This window comes from Leuresthes tenuis, unplaced genomic scaffold, assembly GCF_036924035.1.
Source record: "Leuresthes tenuis unplaced genomic scaffold, fLeuTen1.0.hap1 SCAF_4, whole genome shotgun sequence".
In the NCBI taxonomy this organism is placed as follows: domain Eukaryota; kingdom Metazoa; phylum Chordata; class Actinopteri; order Atheriniformes; family Atherinopsidae; genus Leuresthes; species Leuresthes tenuis.
The window spans coordinates 9090117-9107005 of NW_027325358.1; the positions used below are offsets into that span (position 1 = coordinate 9090117).

General features: G+C 39.2%; 2 protein-coding genes across 2 annotated transcripts; one reads left to right on the forward strand and one right to left on the reverse strand.

Annotated features, from left to right (window-relative positions):
- Window positions 1-422: 422 nt before the first annotated feature.
- mycbpap (mycbp associated protein) lies at window positions 423-16088 on the reverse strand. The gene is made up of 19 exons (XM_072384446.1): window positions 15849-16088; window positions 12904-13010; window positions 12630-12780; window positions 12361-12467; window positions 12081-12258; window positions 11786-11901; window positions 11550-11700; window positions 11130-11248; window positions 8733-8854; window positions 7557-7665; window positions 6864-7056; window positions 6551-6738; window positions 5844-5990; window positions 4156-4254; window positions 3805-3947; window positions 3559-3686; window positions 2550-2671; window positions 1201-1380; window positions 423-587 (listed from the first exon to the last, which is right to left on the reverse strand). Exons 1-19 carry the CDS (start codon window positions 15907-15909, stop codon window positions 498-500), a joined length of 2511 nt encoding a protein of 836 aa, XP_072240547.1. The 5' UTR covers window positions 15910-16088; the 3' UTR covers window positions 423-497.
- LOC140305146 (uncharacterized) lies at window positions 14689-15451 on the forward strand. The gene has a single exon (XM_072383907.1). The coding sequence runs from the start codon at window positions 14774-14776 to the stop codon at window positions 15449-15451; it is 678 nt and encodes a 225-aa protein (XP_072240008.1). The 5' UTR covers window positions 14689-14773.
- Window positions 16089-16889: the final 801 nt, after the last annotated feature.

Genomic DNA, 16889 nt, shown 5'->3' on the forward strand with positions numbered 1-16889 from the left:
TGAGTTCTTCACTTCATTCCATGTACAGCTCAATAAACTCTGAAGGCCTTAAGGGGTTAGTGTTTCTTTGAATCCTTTAAGGTCACTGGTTTGAACTTTGGAAGCTTTTATGAACTTTAGGAGTCACTGTATCAGCCCTGTTAGCTCCATGCGTGACAATGGATTAGAACCCTTTAACATTAAGACGATCCTTAACGTTAAAAGGCAGGAGATTTAAAATCATGAAGACTGAATATATAACATCCAAAGAGAAGAATCAGATGTGATCAGAAAGTAGGTCATAGGTAGCTCAGGAGGTTGGAAAACTGCTTGAAGTTGCAACATTTCTGGGCGGGCATGTCTCCTGTTTTGTCTGTGGTTAACCTAGCAGCACCCACTGATGAGAGGACAGAAGAAGAAAATGTTTATTGATTTCACAGCAAAATAAGGCATACATCTTATCTGATATGGGTTTTTTTTACATCTGGTTGTAAATGGGTGTGCCTGCTTCTCCTGTCTTAGTGCTTTGTGTCCTGTCCGTCTCCCACATTAATCTCATCCACCAGGCCACAGAGGTTGTCCACTAGGTCCTCCATGAGAGCATAAACCTACCAGATGAACAAAGACATATAGGTTTACATGTAGGCTACACTGAAATTAGATTTTGCCCTTTTACTCGGGCATACATTTTATTTAAAGATTCAGGGGGAAACAGTCAGTCATCTGGTGATCATACCCCTTTAAATTATAGATATTATTTAACACTTGATATCCTGCATTCTCGTGTAGGTTATTTTAAGGCATCAGCTTGTACCCCAATTTCTTTTCCAGATGGGGTAAATATCATAATGCATTATTATGCAAAATACAATGTCCAGGCAGCAGGTAAAAAAAAAAAAAAAAAAGATTACGATAGGTCCAAGGCAGTTAAAACAGAGAGCAAAAGTGACATTACTAACTAGTTGGTAAAATAATAGCAAACTCTTCCAAACTCAAAATCCATTGCTAGATGCTGTTTATCACAACTTACTTAGCTTTGATACAAGTCAAAGACCTTTTCTGAGCCGCATATTTTGAATAACATGACTGCATAGAGCCACTCAGCAGACCCTGTCCTGCCTTCTTGATTTCTACTTTTTCTTAGGAGTCATCCAAGTAGAACATTGCACAAGTGAACTAAATTTCACATTGATGTACTTCAGCTGAAAGTTAATTACTTGCCTTTTTATGCAGAATCCTTGTGTAAAAGTGTATTCTCTCTGAGTCTACACTTTGGTCATCAGATGGCCATTGAATGATGCTTTCTGAACAGGTATCAGTCAGTGAGGGAGACTCCTTTCCTAGCTTTTCTTTAGAGTGCTTCCCTGTGTCATCTTTTCTTTTCCCCCTCTTTTTACTCTCCTATGGAAGGATGATCAGAGTTAGCAACAAAGATAGCTGAAAAGTATGCAGCACTATAGCAAATATCTATGTTTGCATCTTTGACAGATGGCTTGGAATGGTACAGATGTAATGAATTCACACGATGGGACACAGTCCAGGAGCAGGTGGACGTTTTCACACATTGTTCTGTTTCCATGGTAACATCTGAGTAATAGGTTGTACCCTACCTATGACTCAGACAATACACAAAGGAGAAAATCACTCAGCAAAATATGAGCAGGAAAAATTGTGGCCCCGGTCCAATTCTAAATGCCTGTCACGGTGGACAATGGAGAGAAGAACCATTAAAGGAGAGAGCATTGAGGTAGGCTGAGCAGCGCGTCATCTCCAAACAACTCTATCAATACCTTATATTCAGATCTGCAAGTAGGATTGGGTACAATGCAGATGGCCACATGGTAGGTAGGAGCAGAAAAGCAAAGCATTACAATGAGTACTGGTGATACTTAGTTCTCATTATCTCATTAAACTAGTCACTCTTTACCATAACAGAAATGGCCACTGACACAGTGTATTGCTAAGCTTGGAAAAAAGTCTCTCTCGGGGGAAAAACTATCTACATTAGTGGGGAAAACTGAAAGTAAAGGGGTTGGTTTTTATACTGATAATTTCTAGTGTAACATGTATACACACCGATATCCCACAAATGCTCATATACAAAAAGTGAACAGTTTTTAATAGTCTGCTAAAAAGTTGCCCAAAGTAAGAATCTTTATAAAACCTTCAGACACCAGTACAGATACAATTTGACAAATATGACAAACGAATTAGCCGAAAGAACTGCAGGTGTATGCAATTGTGTATGCGGCCAAGTTAGGATGCAGTCAATAGTAGCAAGACATCAGAAACCCTTTGAATGGGATATGAATGAAAGATGAAGTGATAGCTTTTTTGAAGTGATGAAGATGACTCAAGTTTGGATCAGCTGTCAGATGAAGAGATGCCTCATGTCTTGCAAAACATATTTCATTCATGCTCACAAGTCTTTGCTTTTGGTGCCACTCTTCAGCAAAACACTTATTATTCTCAATCTCTATGTTGATGATAGTTAATCAGCTACACACAGACACACATGCACATAGACGTGTCTTTCTCTTGTACTATGTTTCAGAACATTTTCTTCTCACCTCCAGGGAATTCTCATTCGTTGGTGGCTTTAACTCTCCCTTGCTGTCATCTTTAAATCTGGATCTCAACAGGCTTTGCTCCTCTTTAGCTGCAGTCTCTGCTTTTTTCTCATTCTTGTCTTCTTTGTTTGTATCATCAATCACAGAAGATGCAGTGACATAGTAGTGAGCAGAACAAATTAGTAGAACAGCGCAAGCACAACTGGATTCCTGTACTTCTGCATTAAACAGTAGAGAGTTTCCGCTTATTTGAAATTTGAAAAACAACAACAGTTTAGACATGTTTGGTAAAAGAAAAAGTAGGATCTGAATTTGAAAAATTTAAGTCCACTTTCATCGCTTAGAATACTTCTTTTTTTTCAGTACCTTGCATGATCACATTTATTTTTGGTAACAAATTCTTCATAGCATGGACTATACTAGAGGTTCACAAATTAGACTAACCTTTGCTTAGAGGGTTGTGTTGCTCATCCTCTCTTTTAAATACACCAACAGGGTTTATTTTGGATTTAGGTCAAGCAGTATACTTGACCACCTGATTCATGTGACTTTATGCTAAATCTTTGAATCATTATAATGATGGAATAATCCTCTTCTATCAACCCTGTAGAAACAGCCCCTCTAGAAGGGCTTCTTGTCAGCCAGTGGTTTGTTATGTACACAAGCATTCATAGATTAATCTTCATGTGTCATCTCCTTACACCCTTTGCACACATCCAGTCCAACACCAACACACTAACATCTATGCATCACAGCTGACATTTTGAAAGATCACGTTTTCTAACTTATGAGTCAGTGATCAGAGGTGTAGTTGCTTTTGTTACTTTGAACTTGAATTTAAAAACCTGTATTTTTTAAACAGTTATATGTTCTTGATTTGTCATGGAATCACTCTACTTGTTAACCTAGATACCATGCCATTATTGAGAGGTGACGCTATTTTGAATAATTTGACATTAAGTAATATGGGCATAACTCACTACATAGAGTCAAAATATGTGGGTCTCACCAGCGTCAGAGATCATGGATTCACACTCTGTATGAATATGCATTTCTTTTTCTGGGAGGCCCAACAGGTTTCTCAGCCTGGCAGCTTCATCAGCCATTGTGTCCAAAAGTTGCTTCCACAGCTGCTGCCTGCAGAGGGCACCAAACACAATCATAACATAAAGGCTTGCTACAATCACTGTGCAACTGTAGAATATGAGTTTGTGTGCTGAAGATGATGCATGAATCATGAGTATCCATGCTTTACCCTATAGTGACAGCTGATAGATGACAATATTTCAGTTCAGAAGGTTCAGAAAGTTGCAGAACCACAGAGTTGAGCTGGGCTAGACTCTCTTCTTTTGTGGGGGAGTCCAGAGTCTTTTTTTCATCAGGCAGAGACAACACAACCTTAAGTACAGGAAATAATGAAAAAAATGCATTATATTGTGTCTTTCATCCATCAACATGATATGAAATTACTTATACATTCAATCTTAAAAAGGTTCCCTAAACTAAACTTTTGAGTTATCTAACTAATGTTAGAGTAATGTGTTCTTTCTTTGTATAAATCAATAATCATTAAGTCCCAAATCAACCTAACATAACATGTGACTACCTGTCGGAGTGTGTCAACAGAGAGATCCCAGGTGCAAGCTTGATTCACTTCGTTCCACAGTCTCTTTAGGTCTTGCACTGGCTGATCAAAGTACTGCAACTAAAACAGAGATGTGGTTTAACAGATTGGGGTAGCAAAACAGTGGAATCTTTGAATGTAAGCCCCTTTTTAAAAGGTTTGATGTTTTAATGTCTTTAATGTTTCAAAAATTCTGCACAAATCAACGACCATCCACAGAAATATTGAACAAAAGAAACAGCCTAAATGTGACCAATTAAACATTTAACAGAGATACATCATTACAGGATTCAGATTCAACTGAAGGACTTTGTGTTCTGTAAAAAAAATGGAAATCGGATGTAGTGACATCAGGTACCAAAGTTTTCAATTGGTACCACCTCACGCTTAGGACATAAGAGAAACTATAAAGGCTGCTAAAAATACAAACGGTTGTAGAGCCATTGTTTGATATTTCCGATCACTGCAATTACATTTACAATTAAAAACAACCAAAAAAGACAGAGCTATGCAAATATATATATATGTATATATATTAGATTTCTGCCAAAAGATCTTAAAAACGCAACACTCTGGAACTTTATCTCAGCTCTTGCAAGGAAAAAACAGCTCAGAGTTGAAGCTATTCAAATATTTTTAGCTTTAAATTTAACTTAAAAAAAATCCCACATTATAATGTTTTCTCATTTGTTTATTTGAGCTCTCTTTACCCCCTTTTAAAAATCTAATGATGTTTTATGCAAATTTATACAGAAATCCTTTAGAACTTTCAAACTCAACACTTAACAGAAACCACCATCACACTACTGGGTGATCATTTCCTTTCACAGTTATCCTCATTATGATACACATCAGATTTTCTTTTATAAACCTAAGGAGGAGTGACTAACTATTTGTGTCACATAAAACGTGAGCACGTGAAAGGCTTCAACAGCAGCAATCATCACAATATCTTGTCATAGCAAATCTAACTATATGAAAAAAATAGCCCCTTTATTCCAATCTCAAATCAGATGACCTATAATAACAGGTATAATTTTTACAAAAAAATCTTTTTTACTTTTTATAACCATTGATAGTGTTTTCATACATACCCTGTTGAGTATATTGAAAACTGGGACTGAAACCTTTTTAAAGAGTCATGCCTCATATTTACTGGGAGACTATCAGCCTCTGAATTAACCCACTTAAAGCATTGTTTCTATTATACTGTCACATCAACATAACCTATTTTCTACAGTCAAGAGGCAAGTTAGTTTGGTTTTAGATATTAGCAGTCACGATCGATTATATAATTAGCTCCTATAAATTATCATTGAAATAATATAATTGTGGAATACTAGATGAATGAGGGCAATCTTAAAGGCTGCGTTAGGAAGAGACAGCCTTCACGGGCTGATCACACTCTCGCTCAACAGCCCAAATGTCAAAAGAAACTACACAATGAATGGTTCCATTACAGGTCATCTCACAATGAATCAGCTGCTGTGACTAAGATTCAGTCTGAAATAAACACTCATGGAAAAATGCATGACACATCAGTGCTACATGAAAATGGTCTCCTCAGTGATCAATGTGCAAACAAGGAGGATTAAAACAAGAAAATAATCTCAAATTGAAGCCATACTGTGAAAAGTTTAAGTAAGATGCTTCCACTGGTATATCTATACCTTGGGGTTTTTGTTCTTGAACTGTTGCTCTTCAGTGATGTAAAGCTCAGCAGGTGAGCTGGGTTTTTTGGGGCTGTGGACCCTCCGGAGCACCTCGTACACAATCGACCGACATGTTTTTCCCACAACTATCTTTTCCAACTTTTTCTGCTCATACACACAACAGAAACAATGAAGGAAAATGATTTCAAAATACGCAGATTTATATTGATTATATTTCTTTACCATCTAGAGCAGGGATACCCACTTCCAGCCCTGCATGTTTTAAATGTTTCCCTGCTTCAACACACCTGATTCAGATCATTGCATCATTAGCAGGCTTGCACAGAACTTAACAATCTTTTGAAGCACTCCATTTCCTCTGAATCAGGTGTGTGTAAAGCAGGGAAACATCTAAAACCTGCAGGACAGTGGCCCTCGAGGACTGGATCTGGGTATTCCTGATATAGCCTATCCATTGACCTTGTTGGCTCTCTGTAAAGCAGTGTTTCTCAATTCCGGTCATCATGACCCACTGCCCTGCATGTTTTCGATGTTTCCCTCCTCCACCACACCTGATTCAAATGAATGGCTGCTTATCAGGCCACTGCAGAGCTTGATGACGAGCTGATCATTTGAATCAGGTGTGGTGGAGGAGGGAAACATCGAAAACATGCAGGGCAGTGGGTCATGAGGACCGGAATTGAGAAACACTGCTGTAAAGTTACCTCTATGTAAAGCCTCTGATCTGCAGTTTTGTCCTGGCACAGAGCCACTCCTCTCAACTTGATTTGCATAGCGGCCCCTTGTAGCAAAACAGGATGGGTGTTGAGCTGCCAAAGTTCAGTTTTGATACCTGGCTTCTCTGACTTAAATATAAATTCCACCCGCTTGGTGTCACCGGGACGGATCACACCTGGATGGGAGGGGAAGCAAGTCATAAAGCAAAAAGGCAGGTTGAATGCTAGCTGAGTGATATGAGGGGCTGCCATACAGACAAACACTGTGTGACATATAACTGTTGCTTGTTTGCATCTCTACCAGAAGAGGAATTGAAGTAGAAATGCATAGTCTTTGTTTGTGAAGACAGGTGAGGAAAGCTGTGTGGCACTGTAAGCGGCTGCCAGCCATAAAAGATGGCTGTGTTGCCCTCATTGTGCAGCTCCAGGTGGGATGTGGCTTTTTCTCCAGTTTGGGCCTCAAAGATTATGGTGGCACTGATTCCTACTTCCCCCTAATAAATCCATCCAGGAAAAATGACAGACAATCATGTGTTTAGTCTTAACATCACAGATCTGGAAACATTGCTTTAAGACATAAAGACAACATCAACAAATAAAGGATTGCTGCTAATAAAAAGAAGTCAGTTAGAAAAAAGAACATTGTGGTGGAGAACCACATTGTAAATCTAGTCTGACGTCAACAGCCTGATCAATATTTTTCCATAATAAAAGCTTAACTCTATGTAAAAGTTTATCAGAATTAGAATATGAATGTTCTGGAGAAACTGTTGTGCGTTATGGTAACATCAATTGGAGGAAACAGATAAGTGAAACATCTGATATGACCTTGATGCTCGACTGATGGAGGTGGTGCATCAGAAGTGGATACGACATTGAATTATCAAAAAAGGTTTTGCAAACCTGGAGAACAAGCAAATTAGCTTGTCCCAAAGGTCTGTCTTTCTAAGAAATGTAGTTGCAGACAAACCTACTGTGTAAAAATGATCTCTACCTGGCTAGAAGTGGAGTTTCCAGTCCAACTAGCAAGCTCACCACAGAACCTCAAGGCAGGAATGAGCAGAGCTTCTCCCTGAACGTCATCAAACTGTGCGAGTGGATCACTGTGGAGGGACAATAAAAAAGAGATTTCAGACTACGACTGCATTAAGCCATCTGATTTTAAAAACTCTCAATTGTGTGAATCCGACATCCTTTCATACAGTATTTTCCGGTCTATAACACGGTAGAGACCTTTTTCTACTGACACACAAAAAAATTATCAGAGCTTCTGCAACAGGAAGTTGTCTGCTTAAATCAACTGAATTCAGTGCAATGTAACTTCCAAAGCCCTGCAGGTCTGAAGCTGAAATGTGATAACCTCCCTACACATGACAGTCCTGCATAAAGATGCTCCATCCAGTCTCTGTCTCTCTATCTAATTTTACTTTGTGTCAGATAGCTGTCATCAAAGTGAAAAGCTTGGAAACATTGGTTACGTGATCATACATGTTGTATAACTTTAACACATCACAGACAACTCTGCACAGATATATAGTAATCTATGCCTATTTGAACCACACTTAGAATGACAAAATATTCAGGATATTGACAGGAAACAACAACAGTTGATGATTTTATCAACAATGGGACCACATATCATTTCCTGATGTATTTATTGGGTTGATTTGAATGCACCATTGAATAAATTGCTCAGATATACAGATTGCGTTCATTAAAGCCTGTAAAATGGGGACATCACTTACTCTCACATATAATATATTTGTCATAGCATCATTTTGATAAGCCCACACATTTATTTCTGTCCAGAGTTGCATTAATTTTTTTAAATCAAATTCTTGAAATTCTGACTCTTGAGAGTCTCCTTACCTGTTTTATTTGCTTAATACAGACTAATAATTTGTCCCTTCTGGAGCAGAGGAACATGTTTCCCACAACCACCACAGTTTGCGAAGGAAGGAGAAAGTACTCACTGCATCACTTAGAGTTAAATAACTTAATTACGGCAGTACGTTTACAATGGAAGGTTCTTACCTATTTGCTTGGTTAAATCCAGGGTGACTTTTTTATTTGACCAAACACTGTATTTAGGTTAGATAAAGGTCCACTTAAGTTTGTAAGTGGGGTAAATACACAAATTGTCAAGGCAGAGAGGCTAAGTATTTCTTACAACTTTTCCTTCATCTGCTTGTGGTCCTTTTCCTCTTCCTCCTTCTCCAATGAGGGACTTCGACGCACTGTAATGAAACCGTCTAGCTTTCCAGAGCCAATTACTTCCAGTCCACTGATGTCCTGTAATTAAAGTCAAACAAAGTGGAAGTTCAAAAGGATACTATCATCTATGTTTCTCTATTAAAATGGAACATTCTAGTTTATGTTATTTCAGTAATACCTGTTTTAAGTCAAACATCAATGGATAATTTTGTCTTGACAGCCAGAGAGACTGAATTAATATGGTTATGAAACCTTTAAACATATGAATATTGGCAATGAGGGACACACAATTTCTCAGACAGTCCAGTTCAACCTTACACAAACAGCGTCATTCAACCTATTTCAGTGCAGCTGTTTGGGTTTTTGTTTGCTCAATACTTTTTACCCATCCAGTTGTTCAAGATGAGCAGAGTGGAGCAGTCAATGTAAAGTCAGACAGGACAATCTGTCTCAGACTCTCTAAGTCAGAGGCCACTTCAGACCCCAAATCGTAAGCTTCACATTAGTCAGCTGTGCAACAGAACGTACCGCACCCATTTCCTCTGTGTGTGTGAGACAGAGGAAAGTGAAACATGGCAGATGAAGATGCCAGCTGAGACCACAAAAAGAAGAAGGAATTTGAATAAACCTACCTATAATCAGCACCTGTTACTTAGGGTGTTAATAGGATTAAATGGGAACTGGCTGTGCTAAGAAGCAAATTTATGCATACGTGTTTAACTCAGAATCCCCTGACGCTGCTAATGGAGTCATTGTAATGCAGAGGGAGCATTAAAGTAGACTCTGTCCCTTTTCTTGGGCTCAGTTGTCCCACAGATCTTAGAAGTGCTACTCTTATGATTTGGCACGCTCTGGATTTCATAACTGTACCTGTTCTGCTTTTGCGTGCATGTGAACACTCTTTGGTGTTTATGGGAGGGCTGGACAGCTTCACTAATCTTAATATGTATGTGTGCACTGAATGACCATTTAATAGGTGATAAAAGACAATGAACTGTATAACAGCATATCTGCAGCAGTTTTAGGTGTGCAGGTTTGTGTTTTTTCCTGTGAGCCTCCATGGACGTGTGTACTTGTGTGCTTGTGTGAGGACTGTAAGCCTTGTACATATCCTGGAGTTTGTTCCCTGCACAGAAAATCCAGAACAGTGCGCCCAAGGCTGGATGATGGCAGGCTGTTTGTGAAGATACAGAGTGAATATGAGCTAGGTGAGACAGAGTGTCCCTGGGGTGTGAGCGGCTTCAGAGGATTGTGTGGTCCAATTATAAAATAGTTTTTGTTTTGAGCGTGCTTGAACTGAGTTTTTGTGCACAAGAGAAAAATGTTTTCTGTGAGTGGATTATGGTTTTATATGAAATATTTCAGATAATTCAATAGTTGGAACTGAGGCAGTAGTTGTGACACACAAGGTCAGACCTTTGAGTCACAGCTCAAACCTAAACACTTGTACTCAACATGATAAATATATTTCATGATTCAGGGTGACTCATACTAAAGCATTCGTAAATTAGCTCAAAAACACAAAGAAAGATGCTCAGAAAAACTGATTTAAGTTTAGTTTGGTATCCAAATATATGTGTGGACGTAAATTTGGTGCTAAATTGATGCTCCAACATACCATCATTATTACACTAGGCTTATTCTGTGATAAAAGATGGACAATTATATCATTAATTGCATTTTTTTCTAAAATTTCATGACTGTGAAAGCCCTACATTGAAAAGGGATAGCCTCAAATCAGTTTCATCTGCCTTTAGAATTGATCTGAGAAGCTGCTGGCTGAAGCAGAGAAGTGTGCCATGGTCAAAGCTACATCTTCCTTTTATGAAAGAAGATACTGTCCGCTATAATAACTGCATCAAACAACTTTACTATGTCTTTGCCTTGATTTAGAGTTTATATATGCATCCTCTCATGCAATGATGACAGTGATCATAAAAAGCTGTAACCAGTTGCGATGAAATGAGCTAGATAGTCATATCCATATTCTCCATGATTATTCCATGGTCTTGAGAAAGCAAAATTATCTGTTCTGTGCTTCTGTATAAATCATCTCAAGTGGGCGTAAAACTTATTTATTAACTGTCTGTGTGGGAAAAAAATATCTAATGTAACACTTCAAAGTGTGTATAAAAATACTTTTACAGTTCTTAGAGCCACCAAAGACCAATTTGACATGAATAATTTCAGTTATCTGTTATAATGATTAATTAGAAAATCCTTATTTGATGTTTGAAATAAATGACAAACCTATGGAATAAATATAGGTTATATTCATCTGAAAAATATTAAATTCAACAATTTTGAGGCAATACTCATTGAAAGTTGAAAATTTGAATACAATTTGTGTTACTGGCTTTTTGATGTCCAAGTTCTGCAAAACCTCTCTCTGCTCCTGGTACTGGTGTTGAAGGTATGCATTCTGGTCCCAAGTCCGAGAAGCTGGATGCACTGTCCCAGCAGAACTGATTCCTAGCACATGAAACATATCCCACAGAGAGAATTCACTTTGTCTACAGAGAGACTGAAAGTCAGTTTGTGAAAGAGTTTTTCCAAATTAGAAAAACGAGTACACATCCAATGTATGCTGCAATTTCCCCTTTTGAAGATAATCTTATCTCTTGAGCTTTTTGGTAAACTGTAATGTTACAGCTAAAATGTCCTTTCACAGAGCAATTTTCTGAATATCAGGTAAATGCACACTCAGAGGGAACACGGTCATGAACAAATCTAAAGAGACAAAGTGGGACACAGTGTAGGTGTCTGTTTGTACCTAATTCCTGGCGTATGCTGTTGGGTATTCCCACATGGGTGACTGGTTTCTGTCGGCCCAGCTCAGCCTGAGTCAGAGTCGCTGTAATACCACTCACTTCATCTCCATAACGCTGCGGGAGACTCCAAAACTCACTGCCCACACGATAGCCCTCGAGAAGAAAAGACACACGAGTGAACAACTGAAGAGATTTAAAAAAAATGTTGTAGTCTAGAAAAAGCAAGTGTGCCTCATACATATCCAGAGTGGATTAGTGGCATGACTTGGCTGAGAATTTCCTTCTGCTCCTGAATTTCTCTGAAATGGTTTGTTTGGTTCATCAGTAAGTTTTCCAATGGCCTGTCGAGCAAGTCTTACCATGAAATAGACAGAGATGACACATTAATGCAGATTTGAAACAAAACTTTTTTAAGGGAAAAAAAATCAACAAAAATCTTTCATTTTCTTCCAATGAGGACCCCTGTGGTAGTACGCTGGTGCAGGCTGTACAGGAATAATTATGCAGGCGACTGAACGCCCTAAACTGCTTACAGGATAAGAGGTCCTGCTGCAGTCTGCGATGTTTCATGTGTTTATCCCACTGCTGCAGTGCATTACTCTGGAAGTTTCTCTGGTCTGAAGAGATCTCTCTTTGCACAATGTTGATGGAAGGCCTCCCTGTGGCCTCAGATGTCAGATCTCTCAAGGACTTTGGTATTCGCTTCACCAACTAGTTGTGAGATGATGTGAGAAAACTGTTACAGTCAATACAGTGAGGTCAAATAATTTCTGTTTCGAAATGGTAGCCAGTTTAAACAGTTGTTAATTTTACATCTGTCTCTCCTTTAGTCTGGAGATAACTTCTAAAATCTTCTAAGCCACCCAGGATGCTGTGTGGAAGAACCATCCCGTGATCGTCAAACCGAAGCCCCTCAGGTCCTGAGAGAAGATGAACAAGGACAGAAAAATATATAAATATATTTTAGCCTGAACGACCCCTTTTTTTTACTTGGAAAATATCTAATTTGAGTTACAAGTGGATCAAGCTTTTTGCTGGCTTATAATTGTTAATGTCCAAGAAGGCAAAGGAATAAAATGAACCTGTGTTGTTGAGAAGCTGTAGATCCAAATTCACAGGATGTTCCTCAGTGCCTTTCACAGTATGTGTTACTTTATCAGCTGGTGATGTCAGATGCACATAATCCATGAGGTCTGGTCTTTGATGGTGTTTTTGAAGCTTATGTTTGTAAGGCTGCATTTATAAAATGATTAATTAAATGTGAAATAGATTTAAAACCAATGTGCCACACACCTAATTTACATTTTTTTAGGAGAATCCATGTAGTTTTCCACCAAACTGTACATAATGGTTTACTTTGTCAGTCTCCTGTGGGCGAAGAGCCTGGTTATTCTTGATTGTGTCATTGGCAGGGTTATTGGCCACATTGGACAACTCTTCTGGTGTTTTCACTTTTTTGGCCTCTGAAAGAGAAAAGAGAAAATGACATATTTAATGCTACAAAAAAAGAGAGTTTTCTTCTGTTGCCTTTTCCCTGAGATATATTCCATCATTTTTATATTTTTAAAAGAGATGAGGTGTTTTCTCCCACCCACACAGAGACAGGGAGATAAAGAGCATATATCCCGGTGTTTTCTCACAGAGACAATGAGAGTAACCTGGAACACTGACATGGTTATGTAACTCTGTAAATTTCTCTTCATACCAAAGTGCCTGATGGCAGTTTCCATGGCCACAGGGACAGATGGCTTTTGTATTTCTTTTATTTTGTTACATATTTCCCTTCACACATTCATTTCATTTAATTTTTTTTTCAAATAAAGTGCCCTGAGTTACTGCAGGCAAAATGAGACTTTAACTTTTTCTGCAGCTTTTTGATACCTTTTTACAACACATTCTATCAAAAGCTGCCAAAATTGTCCAAATTTCTGCATTTATTGGATAACTTTTAAGTTAGTCACTGCATATATATATACAGATCCAGATGAAAACAAAGCATACAAATAAAATACATACAAAACAGTGGGATTATCTGATGTCATTGTATAGGTTAACCACTGCTAAAGGGGAGTTCACAAGCTACCTTGTATCAAGTGCTAAACACAGATACACGTTTTATTAGCTGTTGCACAGAAATTATGTTCACATCTGTTCTCTACTGCTATAAGGAAAAAGGCAGTCTTTCATATATGTAGTAATCTGTTTAAAGTGTAGTTACTGTCATCAGTAAAACTCCTCAAACATAGTCAAACGTTTAGCTTCAGGAAGCAAAGGATAAGACCGAGACAGCGGTGAGAGAGAAGCACACGGGGTCGGAGCTGACCTGAACGACTCAGAGATCTTAACTCCTTCCTCGGTGACTCACGATGGTTCATTTCTTATACCGGTAGTAACCTAAATGCAAGACAATCACTAATGTAGCCTCAGTGCAAAAGAAACATGCATTCGCTGAGCTCAGTTGCTATGTTTTCCTCTTGTTGTTACCATGGTAACAACGTATGACTACAAACTACGAAGTGACAAGAGTCCACATGAGTCGTTTTCTGTCTATCTATCTATCTATCTATCTATCTATCTATCTATCTATCTATCTATCTATCTATCTATCTATCTATCTATCTATCTATCTATCTATCTATCTATCTATCTATCTATCTATCTATCTATCTATTATACAAGTCTTAAAAGACATGCAAAAGGCTTCATACTAAACACAAACATTTAGGCCACTATAATCCCTGCATTTCATTTGTTTTGTTTCATATACACTTTGAATATAGAAACAAATCCCAAAGGAGATGTTATAAGGTATGACTGATAATGCGCACAAATGCAAATGGAGATTTTTAAGCTTGTATCGAGCGTTCTTAAAAATTATGTATTTTTGATAGAAGTGTAGCCTATTCGCCGTGTTTAACATTAATGTGAGCATATATATTTCTGTATCGGCACAAACATGCCAAAGACAAATCATGAGCCAGACCAAGCTGTGATCTGCAGCTATAGCTACCAGGCTACATTATGTTTTGTTTTTTTTTAAACACGGTGTTCTCCAGAAGGAGACAACATGCTTCTCTGTCAGTCAGTATGACGCGGACGAATCACGAGGTCGAGGATAGTCTATATAAAGACAACTGGCATCAACCAACTCGCCAAACACAAGCTTGTACGAGCTTTCAAAACGTCATATAAACGCCGAATCAGGGGCCACGAGCTTCTATGAACGATGGAAGTGGGTACTATCTCCACCGGCGCACCAACCACCTCCATCCCTGTCTCGCACCAGCTCAAATCTTCCGCCACCGAGAGTTCCCAGCTTCATGGCAATAGTATAGACGGACAGTGCGCCAGCTCCTCCAGAGTCTTGCTGGCTTACAAAAACGCGTCGCAGCACCTGAATCCATCGGGTATCAAAGCAGGTCTGGGTATACTTAGAGTGGCTACGACTCAGTGGAAACAGGAAAATAAGACGCGCACAGGCGCAGCCGTGGGGCAGCTATCCACGGTGAGCAAAAGTCATCCTTGCAAGAGATCTCCACTAGATCATCTGGCAGCTTTAGTTCTCCACGGTCAAACCCGTCACTGCCATGTGAGCCAGGGGCACCGAAAAGACCCTCTTTACTACACCAAACCGCAGAACTGTAAGCGCATCGTGGTCCTTGGTGCGCCACGGGTTGGCAAGACTTCCATCCTAAGAAGATACCTCCGGGACGGATTTGTGGAGGAATACAACCCAACCTCCGAGGATTTCCTCAGGAAATTGTTTCGGATCCGAGGGGAGACTTACCAAATTGACATCCTGGATGCGTCCAGAGAGAGAGACTTCCCAGCCAAGCGGAGGCTGTCTATTCTCACAGGTACATGTTGCCTCAGTCATAGTCACTACCCTGCAGAAGAAAATTAAAAATATATTGTCAAAAGTTTGTTTATTCGACAGCCTAGTCTTTGCTTTATTCTCTTTATCTAATTTTGGATGTGCACAAAATAACTGTAGAAAGTCTGACTCGTTTCTTTTACTGTTTGTTTGCACAGGAGATATTTTTCTTCTTGTATTCAGCCTCGATGATCGGAGCTCTTTCGAGGAGATGTGCGCCCTGCGAAAAGAGATTCTTGGTGCTAAATCCAAGCTCACCAGGTCCTCTGCGCCAGAACATTGCGTGCAGCCGAGGGTTCCTCTGGTGGTCTGCGCCAACAAGGTGGATATCCAAGACTCCGATAGAGAGATATCAAACGCAGAGGTGCTCCAAGCACTCGGTGATGACTGTGCCTATTTTGAAACATCTGCAAAGGACAGTACTAACCTCGAAAAAGTCTTCGAGACTCTGGCCAAACGAGGCGGTCTTCCGACTGAAACTGGCCCATCTCAACACCGCAGAGTGTCCCTCCGTTCGTACCAAGCTGTCAGGACGGGTCGTGTGGCGGGGAATGGTAGGCAAGTACCGGGGCGAGATGATCCCTGTGGCACCCTGTACCCACTGGCACGTCGGCCGAGCTTTAGTACTGATCTCCGACAAGTCATTGGGCCACATAAGACAAGAAAGCCTGGGAAAGGACTAGAGAAATGCCATATTCAGTGAATGTCATACAGACTGTGAGAGAAGAGCAAAAAAAGAAAAAGAAAACGCTAAAGCGCTGCCATTCATTCAAATGTAATGTAATAAAGTGTAAATAAACGAGAACAAGTTTTTTTAAAATAAAGTTTCTTTAATTATTTTTACATTTGCTTTGAATTTTCTATCTGTCTGTCTGTCTGTCTCTCTCTCTATCTATCTATCTATCTATCTATCTATCTATCTATCTATCTATCTATCTATCTATCTATCTATCTATCTATCTATCTATCTATCTATCTATCTATCTATCTATCTATCTATCTATCTATCTATCTATCTATCTATCTATCTATCATCTATTCAAACAACTGTGAAGGACAGTTGTGGGAGGATGCTGAGTCAGGCTCTTGATGCTTTGATTATTGTAACCATTGCATAACTTGTTTTGAGAAATCTATTAGTTCTTTTTTCCTGCCCACTTAATCTTACCTTCCTGTCTGTTCATTGATGTGTGTGTGCTTGAGTATGCCTGTGTAACACTTGAATGGTGATTGCCAGGAGACGTCTCTGCAGCCTGAATCCCACACACTGTAAACACTCAGACTTGAAAGTCGAAGTTTCAATTTGTCACATACCTTCCTCATCCTACACAATTCTATAAATACTGGTCAGATAGGCCTGACACTCAATGGGCCTTATGAAAGCAATTATTCAGCTATGCTGTTCTTGATCTTGTAGCGCTATAGAAACCTCTGACAGAAATGATGGATGATGTTGTGAGGGATGGGG

What these genes read in the sequence shown, in the direction of transcription:
- LOC140305146 (XM_072383907.1), top strand. Translation starts at nt 14,774, where the DNA reads ATGGAAGTGGGTACTATCTCCACCGGCGCACCAACCACCTCCATCCCT.
- mycbpap (XM_072384446.1), bottom strand. Translation starts at nt 15,909, where the DNA reads ATGGGCCAGTTTCAGTCGGAAGACCGCCTCGTTTGGCCAGAGTCTCGA. An exon ending in GCCCACAGGAGACTGACAAA is followed by an intron (nt 12,781 to 12,903) that starts GTAAACCATTAT and finishes TTATAAATGCAG; the next exon opens with CCTTACAAACATAAGCTTCA. An exon ending in ACAGCTTCTCAACAACACAG is followed by an intron (nt 12,468 to 12,629) that starts GTTCATTTTATT and finishes ATCTTCTCTCAG; the next exon opens with GACCTGAGGGGCTTCGGTTT.